The sequence below is a fragment of the Chelonoidis abingdonii genome, chromosome 16, assembly GCF_003597395.2.
Source record: "Chelonoidis abingdonii isolate Lonesome George chromosome 16, CheloAbing_2.0, whole genome shotgun sequence".
NCBI lineage: Eukaryota > Metazoa > Chordata > Testudines > Testudinidae > Chelonoidis > Chelonoidis abingdonii.
In genome coordinates, this window is record NC_133784.1 from 3,311,222 (window position 1) to 3,335,577 (window position 24,356).

Sequence of the window (24,356 nt, forward strand, 5' to 3'; positions counted from 1 at the left end):
GAGGTTGTGGAATCTCCATCTCTGGAGATATTTAAGAGTAGGTTAGACAAATGTCTATCAGGGATGGTCTAGACAGTATTTGGTCCTGCCATGAGGGCAGCGGACTGGACTCGATGACCTCTCGAGGTCCCTTCCAGCCCTACAATCTATGAATCTATGAATGGATCATCGGGGTCAGATGGTTCCAAAGGGATTGAAAGGCAAGGTCAGGGGAGCTCCCACAAAAGTGTGTAAGGTCAGGAGCACAGTCTAATGGTTAGAACCAGTGACTGGTAAGGAAAATATCTGGTACTATTTCCACCTCTGCAGCCATGTGACCTGAGGCAAGCTGCTTCCCCATCTGTACAAATGGAGGTGATGCAACTCACCCTTCTCCCAAGAAATGTACGAGGGTTAATTCACGTTTGTACAGTGCTCAGACAGCCATGGACATGAGTCTCCAGAGAAGTGCAAAGTACAGGGGGGCTGAGTTTCAGAGGCACCGAAAGTCCGTGAGAGTTGGGTGCTTGACTCCCATCTGTGCCTCTGAGAATCTCCCCCCAGCTCCCTACAAACAGTTTGTTTCAGAAGAATGGAAAGTCACCCATTTGGCGCCCAGCTCAAAACAAACCAACCCTGGGTGAACAAATTCAGGGAGCGTCAGGCCAGGGAGCTCACTTTGCTGAAAAGAAAACTAATGTAATGTATTTATGGAGAGAATCATGAACACCCCCACTCCTCAGCCCACTCATGCAAACACCTCCGGGATGGTTTAATTGGCCTTTCAAACAAGCTAAGGGGCTTCAGAAAGAGGTAACAAACAGCAGTGAAGAAGGGCCTAGCAGCTCTAATTTACTGGCCTTCCCAAGAGTCTGACTGTGTCCGGCACAAGAAACTACTAAGGAAACAACAGTCTTGCTATCAGCACGTCCATAGCGGAGCACTTTGCCCACATTTACTCACACAGCTCCCGCGGCGAGAAGCAGCAAAGCCTTGGTAGGGATGAGACAGAAGAAAGAATTGCTGCCTCTCTGCCTACAGAGGTTACCCACAGGGGCTGCATTGGCACCAGCCCTGCTTAATGAACCGGATTCATCCTCAGGGCCATGCCACTGACTGCCTCAGAACATGGGAGCTCTTGGGCCCGAGCTGTGAGGTGCTGAAATCTGAGCCAGAACTAAAGGAGGACTGGACTTTTCTATAGATCCAGTTATCAATTACTGCCCACTAAAACAGACTAGATCTGGCAGATTCCTATGGACATTTGCATATTTACAGCTATTTAAGTTTGTGACAACCAAATGGGGTTTGTGAGAAACTACAGAGGAGCTAAACAAAGCGTATAGCATTTCATACTGCAGATCCCTTGCGGCATCTGGGGATCAGGACCCTCAAATACGATAGCACTGCTCTTGCAGAGAGTGGGCCAGTAAGATGGCAGAGGAGGGGCATTGTTTCTAAACGATGGGTATGTCTGCATGGCAATCAGGAGCATGGCTGCAGCTCGTGTAGACATACCCAAGTAGCTTTAACCCAGCTAACTCATGTCCCAAGAGCAGTGAAGCTGGGCGGTACAAGCCCACCAGGGACCTGGAGTACTTACTCGGGCAGTGAACCTGTGCTGAAAACTGTGCTGCTGTGATTCCACTGCTATTGACACTTTCTCCAGCTAGATTAAAGCTGCTCAAGTATGTCTACATATGCTGCTGCAATCACCGCTCTGACTGCAGCGTAGACAGAAACAAGGAAGTGTATCAGCAGAGGACTGGCTGGCACCACAGCGAAAGCAAGGGGCTCAGCCCAGTACACAGCAGAGACTGAACGGAGTGTAACATGGGGGATTCCCCGATTGGCCCCAGCCTGCAGGCATCAGCACCCTGGGGGTTAACAAGTGCTGACTCATTGGCCCATCAGTAGCTGAGGGGAGGGAGCTAGGGTTAGTGACAGAGAGATGCTAAGGGAAGAAACCCTGGGGCCAGCCCAGGCTGGGGAGAAAGTTTACGCAGGGGTTGATGCGGCATTATTTTTGCAATTACCTTGTTAGTGACCAGACTATAAGAGGAGTGATGCCTTTCTGGCTCTCTGCTGAACGTGCAGCTGTTGCATATAGGGGCTGAAAACAAAAGACAAGCTGCAAAGCCAGTGTCCCGCCCCCCACAACACTCTTGGCAGTTTCAGTAGCCTCCCCTCCAATAGACTGAAAACATCCAGAGAAAATCAATGGTAGTTGTGACTGATGGGACCTATCTAATGACTTGATGGAGCAGTGAACAGTTATAGGCACCGCAGGGTAGATTCTAGGGGCAGGACAGCAGGCCCCTCAGGTGTCAATTTCCTGGCAATACTGCCACACAGCTGTGTCACTGGGCTTTTTTCCCCCTCCTCTGCTCTGATTGGCTGGCCATTTTTGCTCCACCCTTATTGGCTGGTCATTTTTTTTTCTTTTGCTTGGCTGGTGGGAGGGTGCTGTTGACAAACGTGTTTTCCAGGTGAGAGCTCCTCCGGCAACAGGGCTTTGAATATTACTATGGTGAGGTTAAGGGCAAAATTCTGTACCAAACTCTGGGTGGGGAGACCCCGTCTCCATGCAGAGTCACACGAATGCGGGGGTCTGGCCATACAGAGCTGACGGCATAAGCAAGGCCTAAGATCATTTAGGCAAGACAGGAGAAGAGATTTCCCTGACACACAACGCAGGGGATAGCGATCATCAATCCATCTATCCGTATTTTGACAGCATTCCATATTGCTAGGAAAATTAACGAAGCAGAACGGAAGGACCTGCAAAGGAGGCAGGGTGCTCTCTGGGCTAACTGAGCTCAAAAGTAAGGGTTTGTTTAAAAAAATAAATAAATAAAAGATGATCGGTTAAATATTTCCACGGAGCTCCTGGCCTGCACAGTTCTTTACACCACGAACCCCGATATGGTCCCTGCCCTAAAGAGTGAGGTTCAGATCTGCTAGGCACTTGGTGCTCAACTCCCATCAGCTCACCACTCCTGGGGTCAGGCCCTAAATTAACAAAACCTAAGAAATGATGACAACAAAGGGAGGAAGGTTCCAATGAAGATAGCGTGATCGATATATGCAATGCTTGTGTAACCCTTCTGCCAGGTGGAGCCAGCCGCAATAAGGGCCGGGTTCAGTATCCGTTTCAACAATAGAACACAAAACCAGCTCGAGCCCCCACCCAGTGACCTGGGACAATTACACACCACCCCTTGGGTGCCTTTAAGAGCAATACTTCCCCTCTCACAAGCACAGAGTCTGAGTGCAGCAAAAACATTTAATAAGAGGAGGGAAGTAACAGCATTAATTTGGGAAAACACTGCAACTAGGGCTCCTAACCATAAACCATGAGCCCTCGGGTTCTTAAGTCCAGCAACCCAAATGTCTGTATAATGTGCCCGTCCCGTCTCTGCACCCCACTCACAGTTGCTGTCCTTAGCCAGTGCAGCTCCAGAGTCCAGAGTTTCATCCACAGAGTTCACCTCTCACCCTGGGTGGAAGGCAGGGGGCATCAGGAGGCACCCTTACACACTCCCCTGCTCGGGCACTCACTCGTCGCCCAACAGCTGATTGCTGCACCTCTCTGTGGGGCTCAGTTCCGGTCCTCTCCACCAGCCACCCAGCTGGCCACTCGCCAAGATGTCTTCACGGCCCTCCACTTAACACAGCTCTCAGTGATAACAAGTGTTAATGGGGGAGCCTCACTGCTGGTGCACACTGGGCAGTCTCTTGCAATACACACACTGTCCCAAAGTAAGTCTAATACTTAGACCGAGGTATCAGTGATTTCAGCTCTGCAGTGTAACAAGACTCTCAACTGAGTCTAGATTAGCTCGTTTATTATACCATGGAGACAGGAAGGGTCAAATGGTGTCTAGGACCATTAAACAGGGCCCACACCACCAGGTACGAGTACCTGTCCCCATCCTCTCTCAACTCATTGAGCTTTGGAACCCATGTCCCCTGCCTAACGAGTGCTGTTCAGTTGAGCGTGAGTCCCTCCATCAGGGTATGCCAGGTACAGTTCTGCTGTGAACCTCAAGGCCCTGCTCTGCTGGTGAACGGGCCCCTTTGCTCTAAGTGCCCAATGGCAGGTTGTTATAGGGAGGACGGAGCCTACAGAACATCACTGCAAATAAACCTCCCTCCAGTACAGCCCTTCATCTGAAAAACATCTCCTGCTTGGAGAATGACAAGAGCATTCTCCCCTCCCCCAGCACACACAAGGCCACACTTCTAGGACACACAGCTGCTTGGCTTTATCATCTTCCTCTATCAATTATTCCCATTTCACGGACTTGCGGCAGGTCTAAGGACTCGTCAGCCCATCTGCAGGCTGAAGGGAAGGTGACAGGAGGAGAAGAGCAGTTCTCAGCAGATAAAGCAGCTCTAAGCTGTGGAGTCAGGGTTGGCAGGCCAGGGTCAACCTCCCATGAAGCAAGCTGTATATGCATCTGCATGAGGTGTGGGTGAGGGAGCGAGCTGGCCTTCAGGAATAGAAGAGCATGCTGCAAAAACACAGCACACACTAAAGCTAAACTAACAACAGCCTCCTACATGGGACCACATGTTACTGGGGAATTGGCCTCTCAGATCCCTCACCCGAGCCAGAGCTCCAGAAAAGTCTCCTTGTGCTGCCCTACGCTTCCCATGAGTGATCTGACAGCACGGGGGATGGGGAGTGGGGGGGGGGGGGGGGGGGGGGGGAGTGTCCCTTACTCCAGATCAGCACTCTGATTTCCTCCTCCCCGCAGCTCAGAGATGTGCATTAGCACCTGGGAAAGCATCCCAGTTTCACATGCTCCTAAACATTTCTCCTAAAGGATCCCAAGCTGCCATCATAGTCTTAATTCCTGTACTTAAACCTCTTTCACTATTAACTCTTCAGGCTTTAACCGCACATTCAAACGCATGAGGATGTTACAGTTTGTAGAGTAGCAGCCGTGTTAGTCTGTATCTGCAAAAAGAACAGGAGCACCTGTGGCACCTTAGAGACTAACACATTTATCTGAGCATAAGCTTTCATGGGCTAGAGCCCACTTCATCGGAGAAGTGGGCTCTAGCCCACAAAAGCTTATGCTCAAATAAATTTGTTAATCTCTAAGGTGCCACAAGTGCTCCTGTTCTTTTTACAGTTTGTGGAGCTCCTTTAGCCCAAATGGCTCCCAAAGCACTTTGCAAACTGCAGCTGATACAGATCATATGCATGGAGCCAGGCAAGGGGAAGGACAGCTCAGTGGTTTGAGCATTGGCCTACTAAACCCAGGTTGTGAGTTCAGTCCTTGAGGGATTTAGGGATCTGGGGCAAAAATCTGTCAGGGATGGTACTTGGTCCTGCTGTGAAGGCAGGGGACTGGACTCAATGACCTTTCAAGGCCCCTTCCAGCTCTATGAGACAGGCACATCTCCATATATTAGTTCAACCACCTCTGGTCAGGAGGGAAGGGGCAGATGTGCAATAGCATTAAATTATAATTTAGGACAGGAAGTGAATGCTGTAGCCAATTGAAATTACAGGGGTAATTTTGCAAAGTAGACTGTGATTAACTCACCATACAGAGGTCTACACCCTGGTACTTTGAATAAATTCCTTGGCTTCTATGAAGCATTGCTGGTCAGGACCTTGGGTTTATTAGCATCTCCAGCAGCACAGCATCCCCTAGCACCAAGTTTCAGCACTGGGACAGCATCCCCTACCACTAGGCTAGGGAGGGAAGAACTCCCCCAGCTGAGTCACCAGCATTCCTTCCTACAGCAAGAGATAATTACAGGGATTTCTATCTCCTTCCCTCATGAGCCCAAATCATCACTGGGGTAACTCCCTTGAGGGGTTCTGGGGGCTGTGTTTACTCTAGTTCCAGGGAGTATCGATAATGCAGTTCAGCAAGGAATCCGTAACATTGTCTGCATGTTCAGTGGGAGCGGCAGAACAGCGAGGACTGAATGCTGCTCAGCCGGAAGCAGCTCCTGTCTGCTCACAGGCACCCTCTGGCTCCTGCCAAAACAAAGAGGATTCCCAGTCCTGGCTTTACACACATGCCAAGAGCTCTCTGCCCGTCCTACCAGCCACAGCCACAGAGGCAGATGCTTTCTAAGTCGAATCACAGCACTTTATTTAGGCTGGCTGGAGCTCAGATTCGATCAAAGGAGGAATAATGCCAGTACCCCCCCACCAAGGCCATGGATGGCAGACGGGCTTAGGCTGTGTTTGCTTAAGAGTCGCTACTGCACTCCCCAGGCTGGACAGGGAAGACACGTGTCTGCTTCTGGGCAAACCACCCACCTTCCCAAGAGGTCCCTGTGTTGGCAGGTTCAGTGGAGTGGCCAAGGAGGGAATGACCCTTGGAAAAAATCCCTCCGGTCCCTAGAAGGGCTCCTTCAAGTCACACTGAAGTCTGTGCTGGACCTGCTCAGTGGAGAGCAGGGATCAGGGCTGCCAGGCTGGAATCTCTCCCCAGCCCCAAATTCTGGATTGAAAAGAGACACCTTCTCTGAGCCAGGTCTGCCAGGGAGAAGTCATTCTTTGATGTCCACAGCACCCTCCAACAGAGGGTCTCCGATAATTCAAACACAAGCTCCTCCAAGGTCTGGAAACAAAGGCCTGGAGAGAAAAAGCAACTTGTCCAAGGCCACAGTGTGGGTCAGCGGCAGTGCCAGGTGGAGAAGCCAAAACTCCCATCTTCCAATAATGCCTCTCCTCAGACGGCCCATCAGGGAAAAGTCAGCTTACGGTCTAGGACTATCTAGGATGCAGTTATGAGCTGTACCAACATTCTGTGACACCTTCTGTTCCAGAACATCCCAGAGTGTCTTGCAACTTTGACTGATGTGCAAAGTAATCCTATAGGGATTACTTCATCCGCCACTGAAATGCAACCATCTCTTGGGCAGAACATGGTTGCCAGTAAAAAGCCCAAGAAATATTACACAAGAACTGACTAAAGGAAATGAAGCACGCTGTATCCAGTGTACGTAGCAGGGGAAAAGTAAGGAATTGTATGAGGGAGCAGGATCAAACTGACTGGGGTCAAGACCCCGAGCCATGTTAAAAGGGCCATGAGGCCAGGATCTCAGTTTTACAATTTATATAATTAGACAGACACACCTGGAATAAATTCTTTTGTTTGTGCATGGATCGAGCAAATTGTATTTCATTTGCACACACCTCCCCCACATCCTAATCCATCAGACCCTGTGCAGCTTCAAACCACTGCCCTCTGTTAGCCAGAGTGGGGTTAGCTCTGCTTATCACCAGAGAAGCTGACGCTGAGCCTTGCTCCTACCAGACTTTGCTTTAGAGAACTGCCTTAGCTAACTGGGTTGTTGTAGGGCTCTGCATGGCCACACCTGAGCTGGGAAGGGCCCCACATCCAGACATGGGACAGGGAGGGGGAAGGAGGGAAAATCTGGGAGTTGGTTTGGCCCAGCTCTGCTCTGAGCTGGACTCAGTTTGCCAGGAATTGGACATCCAATCGGACCAGCTGATGCCATGAACTCTCCCCACTACCAGCCTCCATTCAGACCCCAACTGGATTATTCACTGGCACATGTCATATGAAACAGGGATGCTGAAGCCAGGAAAATCTGCCCATGTGGCATGAACAGGGAGACCTTAGGTATAGCAGCCACCCAGCTTGTCACTAACCTTTACTTTTGCAGGACAACAGCCCCCAGGTGCCCTCCCTGCAGCCAGTCGGATCAGGAATTCCTCGGCAAACCTGGAGCTCCGTAAAATGGCTGCAGTTTCTGCATCCACTTCCACAACCTCCCCTTCCTGGGAAACAGAGGGGGCGTCACACACAGCCGAGAAGAACACGGCAGGACCCAGCACCCACCACACTGCCAGCTCTGTAGTGAGACGGGGAGCAGGCTGGGGGGGCACGTGTGTTTGCAGTGCCGAAGGGAAGCCATCGAAGCAGGAGTCCCCCCAGCGCAGCAGCTCTGCAAATAATCCCACTGACCGCCCACAGTCACTTTGTGATCTAGTTCAGAATCACGCTGCTTCTTTTCCCCAGGAGCCTCCTTTGATTTGCCCCAATCAAAACCACAGGCCTGGGCTCTCTACTCCCCTCCCCATTCATCCTGTGCTGGCCTCTTCTCAGTCCCATCACACAAACTTGCCGCTAGTGGCACAAGAGCCTTCTTCTCTGCAGCTCCTGCCATCTGGAACAGCCACCCTGTGTCTGGCCATCCTCTCTCCATTCCCTCCCACTCTTCCCCTGCGTTGAGTGTTTCTACGATACAAGATGCTGCTCAATAAAGCTGTGCTGCTGTATATAGGACCCCTCCGCTTGAGACCCCTTCTGTACAGGGCTGCTGGGCAGCAGGCGGTCCCATGCTGCAGTCACAGGGTGCAGAAGAGGAAGTATAAGAAAGCCACGAGCTCTGGGCTTGGAGATCCAGCATGGAGGTGCAGTAAAGCTGACAGAGGCATGGTGATTAACTACACCTGAATGTGCTGACAGGCATGGTGATTAACTACACCCGGGGGGCTTCCCTGTACCTTGAATGTGAAATTGGCATCAAACTCCAGCTCTTCCTCATGCCCAGTGACCCTGCCATTGTAAATAACCTGGCACCGCTCGGCCGCACCTTTCCTGGGGACTTTGAAGAGACGGAAAGTCGCAGAGACAAACTGACAGTCACCTAAAAGCAAAACACCAGGTGATCTTACGCTGTGTAGTTCAGCATTAACCCACCTCTCCCAGCACCACAGTAACAGTAATGAAGCATCTTCTCAGCACTGCAGGATTTCTCCACCTAGCACCTTTGGGAGCTTGGCAATATCACTGTCCCCTTTTTACAGATAGGGAAACTGAGGTACAGAGTGAGGTAGAGATTTGCCATTGGTCATCTGATGAAACTGTGACAGAGGTGGGATCAGTGCCCATCTCTCCCAGGTCACAGTCTAGGGCAGTGGTCTCCAAACTTTTTATGCCCCAAATCACTTTTTTAATTTAAGGGCAACCCAGAATCTACCCTGCCCCTTCCCCAAGGCCCCGCCCTGCTCACTCCATCTTCCCAACTCTCCATTGCTTGCTCTCCCCCCACCCTCACTCACGTTCACTGGGTTGCGGCAGGGGGTTGGGGTTCAGGAGGGGGTGTGGGCTCCAGGCTGGGGCCGAGGGGTCCGCAGTGTGGGAGGGGGCTCTGGACTGAGCCTTCAGCAAGGGGTAGGGGTGAGGTAGATTGCAAGCTCTGAGAGGGAGTTTGGGTGCAGAAGGGAGTAGGCTCTGGGAGGGGGTCAGGGCTGGGGGGTTGGGGTGCAGGCTCTGAGAGGGGGCTCAGGGCTGGGGTTTGGGGTACAGGAGGGGATTTGGGGTGCTGGCTCTGGGAGGGGGCTCAGGGCTGGGGTGCGGCCTCTCACCGGGCAGCACTTACCGCAGGCAGCTCCTGGGCGGTGGTGTAATAAGGCTAAGGCAAAGGCAGACTTCCTGCCTGCCCTGGCCCCACGCCGTTCCCAGAAGGGGCCAACGCACTCCTGTGGCCTAGGAGGTGGGGAGGGGGCACATGGCTCCAGGTGCTGCCCCTCTCTGCCAGCACCACCCCCTCAGTTCCCACTGGCTACAGTTCCCCATTCCTGGCCAATGGGAGCTACCGGGGCAGTGTGTGCAGGCAGGAGCAGCGTGATAAGAGCCCTGCCGTTTCTCTCCCCCTCTCCCACCATTAGGCCGCAGGGCTGCGCTGGCTGCTTCTGAGAGCAGTGTGGGGCCGGGGCAGGGAAAGGGCGAGCCTGCCTTAGCAGCAGCCCTGCTACACCACCACTGATCGCGATCAACTGGGAGAGTCTCTAGGATTGACCAGTCAATTGCAATCGACCGGTTGGTGATCACAGGTCTAGGGCCTGAACTGCATATAACAGTGATGGCAGAGTAGTGAGAAAGCTGCTAAGCAACTCAAGCGCTTCTAAGGGAACGTCTTCACACCAGCTGGAGGTGTCATTTCCAGATCAGGGAGATGAGCATGCACCAACGATGCACAGCTGTGGTGGGACAGACGAGCCATCTGAGTACATACCTAGGGTCTTGGAGGGGATCATACTGCAGTGGCAAGCCTCACACGTCAGTACCATTGTTCATTAAACTCCAGTCACTTAATTCTTACCGTTGGTGATGTGTGAGAGGGAAACCGCCCCATGTGACTCTCAGATCCCAGGCTAAGTTTGCAGGGCTAGCAGCTAGAAAAGCCAGCAGTTTTGATCTGGAATCACTGACCCCCCCAAACATGGCCCCTCATGATAGGTCCCACTTGTCAGAGAATGGAAGCAAACTTTAAAAAGCGGTCACATTCCATTCCACACCTGGCTGAGTTCCACTGAGGGCTAGAGTGATCCCTGCCTACCTCTCAAGGGTGCTGAGAGGCAGAATTGCTGCCTGGAAGGTGATCTGAGACCTTAGGACAAAGAGTGCTGTGGAAGGGCAAACTTGTTGCTAAAGACAAACAGCACATTGTTCTGGTTCATCCTGTGCCTTCTCACAGTCGTATTATGAGCTGGAGTATTTAGTCTTTTCTATTCTTGGACTGGAAAAATAAAAAGCTGCCCCAATTGTCTCTTTTATACATTTACATTTCCTATTGTCCACAGCAAGGGCTAGTCTCGGTGCTATCAAACAAAGTCAAGGCTCACTGGGGCTGCGGTCAATGGCGCGCACCCCACTCAAGCATTGTTCACTTGCTGCAGACAACGGCATATGTAGATTGCAAGCTCTGCGGGGCAGGGACTGCCTTTTCATTTTGTATTTTTACAGAGCCAAATGCAGTGAGGGCCCTGGTCCATCAGTGGGGCTTCCGGGGTATGTCTGCATTGCAGCTGGGACTGTGCTTTCCAGCCCTGGTAGACAGACTCTTGCTACCTGAGGCTACACCACTTTGCTTTATCCTAGAGCAGGACTATGGAACCCCAGCCCGTACTGCTAGGGTGGACCAGGGGTCAATGATCTGCCCATGGCACTCACTCACCGATGACACTCTCTAGTTCTTTGTTATTGATGGTTATTCGGCTGGCAGTCACCAAGCGCGGTGGGCAGAATCCAACTTCCTCAGCAATTCTGTAGAGGTCCTTCCACCACAGAGCTCCTCCCAGACACTCGCCTATCCTCACAGAGTAATTACACATATCGTGCAGCCAGCCACGCCAGGGCACAGTGAGCGGCACACAGGCTGCTGTCAGGTTTTTAATAGGACTGTCGATTAATTGCAGTTAACTCACTCAATTAACTCAAAAAATTATTAGTGATTAATCAGAGTTTTAATTGCACTGTTAAACAATAGAATACCAATTGAAAGTTATTAAATATTTTGGATGTTCTTCTACATTTTCATATACATTGTATTCTGTATTGTAACTGAAATCACAGCGTATATTATTTTTTATTATAAATATTTGCACTATAAAAATGATAAAAGAAATCATTTTTCAGTTCACCTCATACAAGTACTGTAGTGCAATCTGTCGTGAAAGTGCAATTTACAAATGTAGATTTTTTTTGTAACATAACTGCACTCAAAAACGAAACAATGTAAAACTTCAGAGCCTACAAGTCCACTCAGTCCTACTTCTTGTTCAGCCAATTGCTAAGAAAAACAAGTTTGTTTACATTTGCAGGAGATAATGCTGCCCTCTTCTTATTTACAATGACACCAGAAAGTGAGAACAGGCATTTGCATGGCACTTTTGTAGCCAGCACTGCAAGGTATATAGGTACCAGATATGCTAAACATTTGTATGCCCCTTCATGCTGAAGACGCGCTTCCTGTAGTAAGATGAAGCTCTTAAACATAACCTCTTGTGTCAGAGGCCCAGTCTGAGGCCTGAAGCCTGAACCAAAGTACTTTCAGGCATTGCTAAGCAAAAGCTGGGCTGTGAGCCAGAGGCAGGCCTCACTCACAGAAGTGGCGAGAAGAGGAACTTGTGCCAAGATGACATCAGGACACTCCACAGACATAACAAGGAACAGGCAGGTGCATCTTACAGACAGGACAGCATGATGGATAAATCTGTTTGTCTGGACCAACATGATCAAAGGGGAGACAGCCCCTAATGAGCCAAGGGGCTGTACCTCAATACATCAGTAGGGATGAGTAATCTGTCCTGTAACTGTATAAAAGTAGGTCCCGGAGTGCGCATCTTTGTCCAGCCTAGGGGACAGTGGAGTGTCCCACCACTGACTGATCCGTGTCCATTGCCAGGGGGCACATATTCGTAGTATGTCCTGTAGAGTCTATAGGAAACTATTGCTGTGCTTCATTTGACAATAAACCTGGCTCGGGTTCCTTCATACCTTACTAGAGTCTGTGGTCTTTGGGGGTTCTCTCAGGGCTTGCTGTGTCAGCTATCTGCGCAGAGATGGGCAGCACACAGAGGGAACACGCACGCAGCCGACTTATCATCATCGAACAAGAGCAGAACACCACACTGGTAGCTACCGACAACATTTCCATGCTCGTGACGTTTATTAAAAAAATAATGCATTAATTAAATTTGTGACTGAACTCCTTGGGGGAGAATTGTATGTCTCCTGCTCAGTTTTACCCAAATTCTGACACACATTTCATGTTATAGCAATCTCGGATGATGACCCAGCACATGTTCACTTTAAGAACACTCTCACTGCAGATTTGACAAAACACAAAGATACCAATGTGAGATTTCTAAATATAGCTACAGCACTCGACCCAAGGTTTAAGAATCTGAAGTGGTGATGAAGCGTGGAGCATGCCTTCAGAAGTCTTAAAAGAGCAACAGTCCGATAAGGAAAACTTCTCCACTAAAAAAGAAAATCAACCTTCTGCTTGTGGCATCTGACTCATGATGAAAATGAACATGCGTTGGTCCACACTGCTTTGGATTGTTATTGAGCAGAACCTGTCATCAGAAATGACACGTCCCCTGGAATGATTGAAGCATGAAGACATATGAATCTTTAGCGCATCTGTCACGTAAATATCTTTTGATGCCTCCTACAACAATGCCATGAGAATGCATGTACTCACTTTCAGGTGACACTGTAAACAAGAAGCAGGCAGTATGATCTCCTGCAAATGTAAACAAACTTATTTGTCTAAGCGACTGGTTGAACAAGAAGTAGGACTGAGTGGACTCGCAGGCTCTAAAATTTTACATTGTTTTATTTTTCAATACAGTTTTTTTGTACATAACTCTACATTTGTAAGTTCAACTTTCATGATGAAAAGATTGCACTACAGTACTTGTATTAAGTGAATTGCAAAATATTTCTTTTGCTTTTTACAGTGCAAATACTTGTAATAAAAAAAAAATATAAAGTGAGCACTGTGCACTTTGTATTCTATGTTGTAACTGAAATCAATATATTTTAAAATGTAGAAAACATCCAAAAATATTTAAATAAATGGTATTCCATTATTGTTTGACATACGTGATTAATTTTTTTAATTGCTTGACAGCCCTAGTTTTTAAGTGAGCTGCAGCGCATGATGGGACAGGGCATTCTGGGAAATTCTATCAGTTCTGGGTAAAGATCTCATTCAGGAAAGTTTAAGGGTATCAGTTCCGGTTCCCAGGCACCTGGGACACAAGAGGCAGCATGTGGAGAGCGGATCCTTCTAACCAGACTCCTAACTTCCAGCCTCCAGCTCACACCATTTGTCCTCATTGTCTCAGGTCAGGAAAGAAAACCACTCACCCCAGAGGACCCTGTGTTTCCTGATGTCCTCAGGCAGGTCACAGCTGGCATAGACATCGCTGAAATACATCTCTCCACCAGCCTGGAAAAGAGCAAAGCTTAGCCACCGCAAGAGCTAAAAATGACACTAGCCCCTGATAAGAGACAGTATTTGCCAGAGAACACAGACACGGCAGTTCGGCTGGCCTGACCTTGCCGGCAACGCGATTGTCTAGTCCAGAGCTATTGTGTCTGCCTGAGCATTCCTGGCCAGCGCACCCAGACAGCCCAATTAGTCAAGGTCTCCAAGGTAATCAATTAAGAGCAATAACCCCCTCTGCCCCACCATTTTTGGCTCTAACCAGATTAAATGCCACCACCACCCTCATTTTGTTTCATAGGCTGAGTGTGAACATGGTGCTCGGGGATGGAGGGGCTGAGGTCACAGGCACATTGCAGACAGGCGCTGGGCAAGATTCCCTGACAGCTCTGGCAATACAGCCCAATCCTGCCCTGCAGCTCCCCCTGCTGGCCCAATTCTGGGGCACCCTCTCAACCTGTTCGTCTGGGCCTCACGGGCAAAGACTTCCAATTGTGATCTACGAACTATTTGATGGTGGAGAGGACATGAACAAAAGGAGCGCAAGGGAGCAAAGCAGTCACTACGCTGGGTCAGACCAAAGGTCCATCTAGACCAGTATCCCATCTCTGGCGGTGGCCAGTACCACTGCTTCAGAGGAAGGTGGAAAAACGGAAAGTTACGGAACAACCTGCCTAGAAAGGGAGTCTCTCATCACCTGCTCAACAGTTAGCGGCTGGCTTCTCCTTTCATCATTCATATAAACATCTAACCGTTTCTTGGACTCTGCTAAGCTCTTGACTTCAGTGATACCTTGTGACAATAAGTTCTGCAAGGTAACTGTTCATTATGCTAAAAGTATTCCAATCTTTAATGTGTTGTTTTTCTGTGTCACTGATAGCCCCGCTGGTTTATAACCGTGTGAGAACAGATGCCCATTGTTAGTCTGAGTACCTCTATTGCCTTCCTACTGTCATGCAGGGTGAAATCCTCCCAGCTTGAAGATAAAGGCAAAACTCCCACTGACTTCAATGAAGCCAGGATCTCTACCTCCCTCCCCCTTCTCCCGAGCCCCAGAGTTCTTCATCTCGCCTCATATGGAAGTCTCTCTGGGCCTGTGCTGCGTTGTGCTGCCTGTCTGTGGACCCCTTGAACCCCAAAAGGCAGGATGGGATCCAGTGTTGCTCCCCAAACCCCATCATGATCTCTCTCTCTCATACATACACACACAGAGCGCAAGCCCTGCTCTGGGGTTACCTTTAGCACTCGATAGGCCTCCTGCAGGACTGCTCTCTTATCAGGCGAGAGGTTAATCACGCAGTTTGAGCTAGACAGAAGATAAAAGCTCAGAGAGGCACCAGGAAGAGGAAAGCAATGTGGGTTTTAGTCAGGCTAGAACAAATGGCTAGGCCTGACCTTGCAGCTGGGCAAGGCGGCAGCTTTTGATCTGGAACACTGGCAGGGAGTAACAGATGCCTAGACACCTTTCACATCCCCCAAAGGAGACTGGAGGGTCCTCAGCCATCCTTCAGTAAGCCTCAAGGAGTGTTTGCAGAGTCTAGGCTGGCTGATATGACCTAAATTAGTGATGGAAAAGACACACTAGTCTACCCCCCACCCACCCCAAACAGGCTAGGGCAGGAGTGCTGCCTGCAGATCAGTGTATTCCCTAGTAAATCATACTATCTGTGTTTAAATCCACACCAAACCCTCGCTCTCGCTATTTGGGGCTGCACTCCTCATTTGAGATCCTGTACTTACAGGGCCCTTTTCAGGTTAAGAACATCTCCTTAGCTGTGATAATACCAGGGGTGCCATTTCAGATTTTGGTGCGGGGGGCGGGGAGGAAGAGGGAGGCGAAGGGGACAACTGTGATTCCAAAGGCTACTTAGGCACCTGGAAACTCTAGGGTTTTTTTTTGGAGATAATTTAGAAATTAGCTGTCCGGAGCATTGTATCTAATTCTCATATATAAAAAAGAGGATTTAATAAATATTAGACCCACTCAACTCTAATACTAACATGTTCTCACATCTTGTGTCAAGCCACCTAAGGAACACTGGTTAGGTTTAAAATTGTAATGTATATTCTTTGTTACTAACTCTTGAATACAACAACTGAAACAATTGTACAAAAATCTAAATTACTTTCTATCACTTTTTTGCAGTTCACCAAGCTTGGAAATAGATCATTTAACTTTGGAAACATCCTACTAGGGCAGTGGTGGGCAAACTTTTTGGTCCGAGGGCCACACTGGGGTTGCGAAACAGTATGGAGGGCTGGGTAGGGAACAAACAGCCTGGCCTCCCCAAACACCCTGGCCCCCACCCCCTATTTTACTCCTCCAACTTCCCACTTCCTGACTTCCCCCCTCAGAGCCCCCAACCCATCCAACCCCCCTGCTCGTTGTCCCCTGCCCACCCCCTCCCAGGACCTCCCCATATCCACCCCACTCCCCTGCTCCCTGTCCCAACTGCCCAGACCTCTATCCACACCCCCACCCCCTGACAAGCCTCCCAGGACTCCCACACCTATCCAACCCCCGTTACCTGTCCCCTGACCACTCCCTCCACTCCCCGGAACCTCCACCCCATCCAATCACCCCCTGCTCCCTATCCCCTGACCACCCCCCGGGACTCCCCGCCCCTATCCAATACCCCTGTTCTCTGACACCCTCCTGGCAGGGACACGATTCACTGATGCACAAGAAACAAGTACCTAACCTATTGTATAGACCCCTGCAGGAGCTCTGAGAATGGTACTCACATAACTATATCATAACTCTCATCTTTAAGGCCAGCATCTCCCAGCTTTTCCATGTAGCCATGGATGAAGTCCACGTTAGGCACCTGGTAGCCAAATTTCTTCATGTGATAGTCAATGTGCTTCTTTGCCACTTCTACCTGGAGGAGGGAAACAAATAAGCAGGCTGTAAACTCTTTGAAGTGTTTCTAAAGTCTCTTCCCTTTCATGTGCCAGAAGGCCTACATATTCTCACTAGGGCCCTAAGCATCTCCCTTTATTTCCTCCCAACCCCAATGATTCTGAGTCCTAGATCATGGCTACCAAATTTCCTGGCCAAAGAAGAACAGATGGGATTCCTTACAGAGAGCAACAAATGGCAAGACCAAGTCTCGTACGGCCAGGGATAGGGTGGGTGGGGAGTGTCTCTATTTGATTAACAAAGCATGGAACTGGCAAAGACTTTTGACCAACATAAAGCCCAGCAAGGGGCTGTGCACGTTGTCTTCACCACAGCACGCTCTGGGAAGGTAGGGAAGAGACCAGCACTCATGCCAGTGTCTCATGCCTGATGGTGCAGGGTATTATCCCTGCATCCCTCCGTACAGGATATCAGATGCCGTGTGATGGTCTGGAAGGTGGAAGGAATGAGACGATAAATGGCAAAATACATTTACCCCATTTCCACACACAGGTCTCTAACAGGGCTAGAAGAAGCTGAGAGTGGGGAAATTACTTCTCTCAGTGACTCTGTCAAAGGCAGGATTCTCAATGACCAAGCAGCTAAAAAACAATCATTCAGTGCCCTGCATTACAGGTACTTAAACCCGACCCACACGTGCACTGTATTAAACCTTGTAGCTTGCATGAAGATAAGATTATTAAAAGCGAATAGCTAAGGTTACTATCGCTGTGCAGCTGAACCCCTACACGGACAGTCCCCATATACCAAAGGATCAACTTTGAACTCTAAGCACCATGCAGTTCCGCCTTGATGGGAAGAAGTTATTTTTGCTTCCAAAGCTGAGAGCCATGAAGATAAAGACCTGGACTTTGATTACTACTATTCAATTCGGAAACATACCTGGGCGTCGGTCATGTCTATTCCAGTGACATGCCCTTTCTCTCCAACTAGTTTACTCAGCATATAGCAATCCCTGCCACTCCCACTCCCCAGACCCAATATCCAACAGGTCTCCAGGCACTGTGGGATCACCAGGCCACAGCCATAGTACCTAAGGGAAGAAACTCTCAAGATCAGTGATTCTGGAACCCCAGAGTCTTATCACACCTCAGCATGCAAGGGAAGGGCATTTTCAGATGGGGTGGATGAAAACATGTCACAGAGAGCAAATCATCAGGAACACCCAACTCACATATGCAGATATGGATTAATTAAGCCTTGCTGCTTATCTCCATTTTATATTGGGTAAACTGAGGCATCTCAGATGTGTGATCTGCCCAAAGGCTCTCGGTGAACAAAGAAATTGACAGGCCAAGGAAATCATTTGCTGGTCAAACATCCTGTAGCCAGACCTTGGAGATTAGAGCAAAGGTTTTCACCAGAACATCTAATGGATTTCTGATAGGGGATGTATGAACTATAAGGAGAGTGACAGTTTTATGTCTATTAGCTTATCTTTTCATCTCTAGATTTGAATGGACAAGGTTTATGGGGAGCTTTTTACCTTTAATGTTCTTTCTGTTAATTTTTTCCTAACATTTGCTGCTCATTGTAACTTTAAATTAATGACTTTGTGTGTAGAAATGGTTACTAAGGTTGATTGGAATTAACTGATTCATTTTAAAGCTCCAAACTGCATTAATTTGTTTCTCTCTCATTAATCTGTTCTCTGCATTAATTTGTTTCTCTCTGCCTCTGCTTTTTGGCAGGAATTTCTCCTTTGAGCTGGCAACCTCCAGGCCTCAAGGACTGTGGTGGAGATATGCTGAGAGACTTACAAGGATAAACTGGCTATTTTCTTCCCCATTGTAGTTTCTGGATAGAGTGACTCCACTGGGCCGAGGCTGTTTCAGTGAGTGAAGCGCTATTAGAGCATCAGTTGTGAATTCTTTACCTTGACACAACATCATCATGGACACACTTCAGAGCCTCCTTTATGAACGTGGGCAAAGGCCTAGCCAAGGTGACGCAGGTGTTGGTTTGCAGATCCTCTGATTTCTGCAAATCTTTACCATAATAATCCTGAGATGGGAACACAAAAAGTCCGTATGTCTCCATAGCACACCAGAGCCTACAGATTCTAGTTACTGCCCTACCCTCACCTTGGGGTTACTCTTGCTCCTCTTTGCAAGGAGGATGGTCTGCCCCCAGCCTGCAATACTGAGAACTCACTTAGACAGTAGATGAATCCTCTGGTCAATTTCCTTCTCTGACCCTTATAAATTATGAGGTACCATTACTAATTATCCAATCTGCCACTGACAAAACACCAGCCCAAAGATGTATATAAATCACAGCAGTACTGATATAGCACTTACATAGCACTTCTCCTCTCTTGATCTCGAAGCGCTCTGGATGATTATTATTATCATCCCTGTTTTGCAGGTAGCAGTTCCCCAAACTTCATCTCCCTCAGTACCTCCTGGCGATTGCTTCTCAGACTTGTAGCAATTTATAGTCATACCTAGCTCCAACGGTCGATAATCTAGTAGATTGATTACTGGGACTCCCCCTCATAACATCAAAGTGCATATTCTATTAATAGATATTCTATGGGATGGGAAGACCAAAGCCCTACAGCTAGACTTGTTCATGCATTTGCTCTCCATCCCATGCACCACCTTCTGTTTGGAAGTTACTAAAAAGCCCCCACTCCTAGTAACAATAGTGGCTGTATGGGATGGATCATGACTGTCATTGTGGGAAGGACCAAACCATCACAAGGACCAGCTAACCAGCTAGCCACCTTGGGCCCTCAACGTCCTAGTGACAATTCCCTGCCCTACGAGGAGTCAGGCAGACAGACTCCCATGGCGGTGAGTAAACAGCCTCAAATCCTGAGAAGGGGGTAAGCAAGCCATGCTGACAGGGAGGAGTCCATCTCTCAGGGGAACAGGCATGGCAGAACTGAGATGGGAGGGGCATAGAATCATAGAAGTATAGGACCGGAAGGGAATTCGAGAGGTTATCTAGTCCAGTCCTCTGCACCCAAGGGAGGACTACATAATAGCTAGACAATTCCTGACTAATCTGTTCTTAAAAACCTCCAATGACGGAGATTCCACAACCTCTCTAGACAATTTGTTCCAGTACTTAACCACCCTGACAATTCGGAAGTTTTTCCTAATATCCAACCTAATCCTCCCTTCCTGCAATTTAAGCCCATTGCTTCTTGGTCTATCCTTAGATGTTAACAAGAACAATTGTTCACCTTCCTCCTTGTAACAACCTTTTATGTACTTGAAAACTGTTACCATGTCCCCTCTCAGTTTTCTCTTCTCCAGACTAAACAAACCCAATTTCTTCAATCTTTAAGAACATAAGAATGGCCATGATGGGTCAGACCAATGGCCCATCCAGTCCAGTATCCTGTCTTCCAACAGTGGCCGATGCCAGGTGCCCCAGAGGGAAGGAACAGAACAAGAAATCATCAAGTGATTTATCCCATTGCCCAGTCCCAGCTTCTGGCAAACAGAAGCTAGGGACACCTCAGAACATGGTTTTGCATCCCCGTTCATCCTGGCTAATAGCCACTGATGGACCTATCCTCCATGAACTTTAGTTCTTTTTTGAACCCTGTTATAGTCTTGGCCTTCACCACATGCTCTGGCAAAGAGTTCCACAGGTTGACTGTGGGCTGTGTGAAGAAATACTTCCTTTTGTTTGTTTTAAACTTGCTGATTAATTTCAGTTGGTGACCCTTAGTTCTTGTATTAGGAGAAGGAGTAAACACCATTTTCTTGTTTATTTGCTCAACATCAGTCATGATTTTATAGACCTCTATCATATCCCTCCTTAGTCATCTCTTTTCCAAGATGAAAAGTCCAGTCTTATTAATCTCTCTTAATATGGAAGCTGTTCCATACCCCAAATCATTTTTGTTGCCCTTTTCTGAACCTTTTCCAATTCTAATATATCTTTTTTGAGATTGGTCAACCAGATTTGCAAGCAGTATTCAAGCTGTAGGTGTACCACGGATTTATATAGAGAGAATATATTTTCTGTCTTATTTTTTATCCTTTTCCTAATGATTCCCAACATTCTGATAGTATTTTTGACTGCCGCTGGACATTGAGTGGATGTTTTCAGAGCACTATCCACAGTGAGTCCAAGATCTCTTTCTTGAGTGGTAACAGCTAATTTAGACCCCTTCATTTATATGTATAGTTGAGATTATGTTTTCCACTGTGCATTACTTTGCTCATAGGTCATGTTTTCTAGACCTTTAATCATTTTTGTTGCTCTCCTCTAGATTTTCTCCAATTTGTACACATCTTTCCTGAAATGTGGCACCCAGAACTGGACACAATACTCCATTGAGGCCTTATCAGCATGGAGTGGAGCAGAAGAATTACTAGTCATGTTTTGCTTACAACACCCCTGTTAATACATCTCAGAATAATGTTTGCTTTTTCTGTAAGAGAGTTACACTGTTGACTCATATTGTTACACTATGATCCACTTTGACCCCTAGATCGCTTTCCACAGTACTCCTGCCTAGGCAGTCATTTCCCATTTTTTGTGTGTGCAATTCATTGTTCCTTCTTACGTGGAATACTTTGCATTTGTCTTTATTGAATTTCATCCTATTGACTTCTGGACAAACTAGAGAAATGGTCTGATCATTTTGAAATTTAATCCTATCCTCCAAAGCACTTGCAACCCCTTCCAACTTGGTATCGTCCAAAAACTTTATAAGCGTACTCTCTATGCCACTATCTAAATCATTGATGAAGATATTGAACAGAACCAGACCCAGGACTGATCCCTGCCAGACCCCACTCAATATGCCCTTCCAGCTTGACTGTGAACTACTGATGATTACTCGCTGGGAACGGTTTTCCAACCAGTTATGCACCCACCTTATAACAACTCCCTCTAGTTTGTATTGCCCTAGTTTGTTTATGAGAGGGTCATGAGAGACAGTATGAAAAATCTTATTAAAGTCAAGATATACCACGTCTATTGCTTCCTCCCTATCTACGAGGCTTGTTACCTTGTCAAAGAAAGCTGTTAGGTTGGTTCGACATAACTTGTTCTTGACAAATCCATGCTGTTACTTATCCTTTTATTTTCTACCTGTTCGCAAACTGACTACTTGATTATTTGTTCTATTATCTTTCTGAGTACTGAAGCTAAGCTGACTGATCTGTAATTTTCCAGGTCGTCCTCACCCTCCTCACCCTTTTTCTTTTTTAAATACATGGGCACTATATTTGCCCTTTTCCAGTCCTCTGGATTCTCTCCTGTCTTCCAGGAGTTTTTGAAGATAGTCACTAATGGCCAGTTAGCTCCTTGAGTATTCTTGGATGTATTCCATCAGGGAGGGAGCACCCGGGGCTTGGGTCATGGCGGAGGGTATAAGAGGCTTGCGGAGGCTGAGCCGCCCCAAACAGGGCAAGAAATGCTGGATACAGTGGACCTCCCTTTGAAGGCATGCTGGCCCCACTGCCTTTGGAGCGTGACCACCGGAAGCTCCCAAGAAGTAGGGGAGCCACCAGCACCCAGATTGTGGCCCTGCCGCACTCCACCAGCACTCGGCCTCTTGTCTCCAATATCCTGCCCTCATTCAGCCTCCTCCCCCCGAGGCCTGCCCCCCACCTGCCACTTATGCCTCACCAGGAGAGGGGTTGGAGAGGCGCGAGCAGCAGGCCAAGGGGACCTTGGTGAAGTAGAGAAACAAGCTGGGATAGGAAGAGGTTGAGTGCGGCAGCCTGGGGGAGAAGAGGCCGAGCAGAATCAGAGCAGAAGGCGGGGCCACAGTCCAAGCCCCACTCCCATTTCTAGGGAGCTTCCGGCATTCGCACCCAGCCTCCCCGAACACAAGAGCAACGCGCTGCCTATGGCTCAGGTGTAATGTGTGGGGGGAGATGAGGGCAGTTGGAGTCAATGGGGCAAGCTCCAGTGCAGGGTAGGCTCTCGCAATGCCCTTGCCTTCATCCCAGCTCTTACCTGCACCTCTCTGTAAATCTGCTCTCCAGATGGGGCAGCCACTGCAATGAGAACAACCGAAGCTTGGGTCAGGGGACCTGATGCTACAGTGATGGGCACCAGCCACGAGCCCACATAGAGTGGCACCAAGCAAGCCCCCCTAACTGCCCAGGGGAATGCAGTGCTGGGGGGAACCCAGCAACACCTGCTGGGGGGCAAATCCCTAGCCCGCAAGACAACCCCTCCTCCACCCACAGACCCTCCCCCAACCCTGTCCAGCTGGGACCCCTCCCACCAGGGAGCCTACCCCTCCCCCACCCAGAGACACCCCGCCCCGGGCGAAACGGCCCCAGGCGACCCCCAGAGGGGCGAGCCCCGCCCCCAGCGGCACGTACTGCTCGCAACTGCTGCCGAACTGACGGACAGCGGACTCCGCCCCCGCCCCGCCCTAGAGTTAGAGGCGGACTACGTGAGAGGCGGGACTTCCGCTTCCGGAGGGGGCAGAGCTAGGGAACCCTCCAGGGAGGCACCCGCCCATCTCCCTGCCCCCATCAGCCCGCCCTGCTCTGCCCTGCCCTCTCTGTTCCCTCTCCGGCCTCCATCCCCTTCCCAGCCCCGCCCCCTGGTCCCGCCCTGCCCCACCCCGTCCAGCCCCGCCCCGTGTCCCTCTCGCGCGCCTCCATCCCCTGTCCCAGCCCCGCCCTGTTCTATACGCCATTCCATCCCCCTCCCAAGCCCGCCCCCATGGTGCCCTTGTCACACCGCCCCCCCCTTCCAGCCGCCCCCGGCGCCCCCGCACCCTGCCCAGCCCCGCCCCTGTCCCTGTCTACCGGCCCCACCCATCCCAGCTCACGCCCCTGTTCCCGTCGCCCCCCTCCATCCCTCCCACCCGCCCCGGTTCCCCACCCACCCCCACCGCCATCGCAGCCCGCCGCGCCTGGTCCCTCTCGTGCCTCCACCCGCTCGCCAGCCCCGCCCCCTGGTCCCTACAAGCCCCCCTTCCAGCCCGACCTGGTCCTCACGCCGCCAGCGACCCCTTCCTAGCCCGCCCCCTGGTCCTCACGCACAACCCCACCCCTCTTAAGCCCGCCCCCATGGGTCCCTCACCCGCCCCACCCCTTCCTAGCCCCGCCCCTGGTCCTACACCCACCCTGTTCCCACCCTTCCTAGGCCCCTCCTTCTGTGCCCTCACCCGCCCCCAACTCCCTTCCAGCCCGCCCCTGCCCAGCCCACCCCACCCCCCTTACCCACCCCTCATCGCCTCATTCCCACCCCAATCCTTTCCCAGCCTCCGCCCCCTATGTTCCCCCAACCCCACCCCTGCCTGCCCACGCCCGTTCCCTCACCCACGCCTCGCAAGCCCCCTGCCCGCACACGCCTCCAATCCCCTCCCAGCACCACCCCATCCCTGAACCCTGCCCCACCCTTTCCCAAGCCCCCTCGTTCCTTCTGCCACACCACTTTCCCTCACCCCACACCAAGCCCCTCCCAGCCCACCCGTTCCCGAGCCCGCTCCAACCATCCCAGCCCCCGCCGGGATCCATTACACGTGCCCCAACCCTTTCCGCAGCCCCTCACCACCGTCTCTCACTCCGGCCCAACCCCTTCCCACCTCCCCTCGTTCCCTCACCCAATCCCACCCCCTTTCCAGCCTGCCCCTGTTCCAACAGCCCCAACCTCTTCCCAGCCCCACACCTCTGTTCCCCCACCACGCCCCCAACCCCTTCCCAGCCCTACCCCCTTGCCCCTCATTCCCCCGTCTCGCCCAGCCCCACACACTGGGCTGTCC

At 50.0% G+C, this 24,356-nt stretch overlaps 1 protein-coding gene across 2 annotated transcripts in view; it reads right to left on the reverse strand.

Annotated features, from left to right (window-relative positions):
* Positions 1-23,007, reverse strand: part of AS3MT (arsenite methyltransferase) — a 26,720-nt gene extending 3,713 nt beyond the window's left edge. Inside the window, exons 1-10 of one of the 2 annotated variants that reach the window (XM_032766890.2) lie at positions 22,963-23,007; positions 22,589-22,629; positions 18,531-18,658; positions 17,537-17,687; positions 16,477-16,613; positions 14,968-15,037; positions 13,653-13,734; positions 10,948-11,079; positions 8,492-8,634; positions 7,634-7,762 (exon numbers count right to left, since the gene is read on the reverse strand). In XM_032766890.2, the coding sequence (XP_032622781.1) occupies positions 7,634-7,762; positions 8,492-8,634; positions 10,948-11,079; positions 13,653-13,734; positions 14,968-15,037; positions 16,477-16,613; positions 17,537-17,687; positions 18,531-18,658; positions 22,589-22,629; position 22,963 (1,014 nt within the window). In that variant the 5' untranslated portion in view covers positions 22,964-23,007. The other variant, XM_032766891.2, reaches the window with a different exon arrangement.
* Between the last annotated feature and the right edge of the window lie 1,349 nt (positions 23,008-24,356).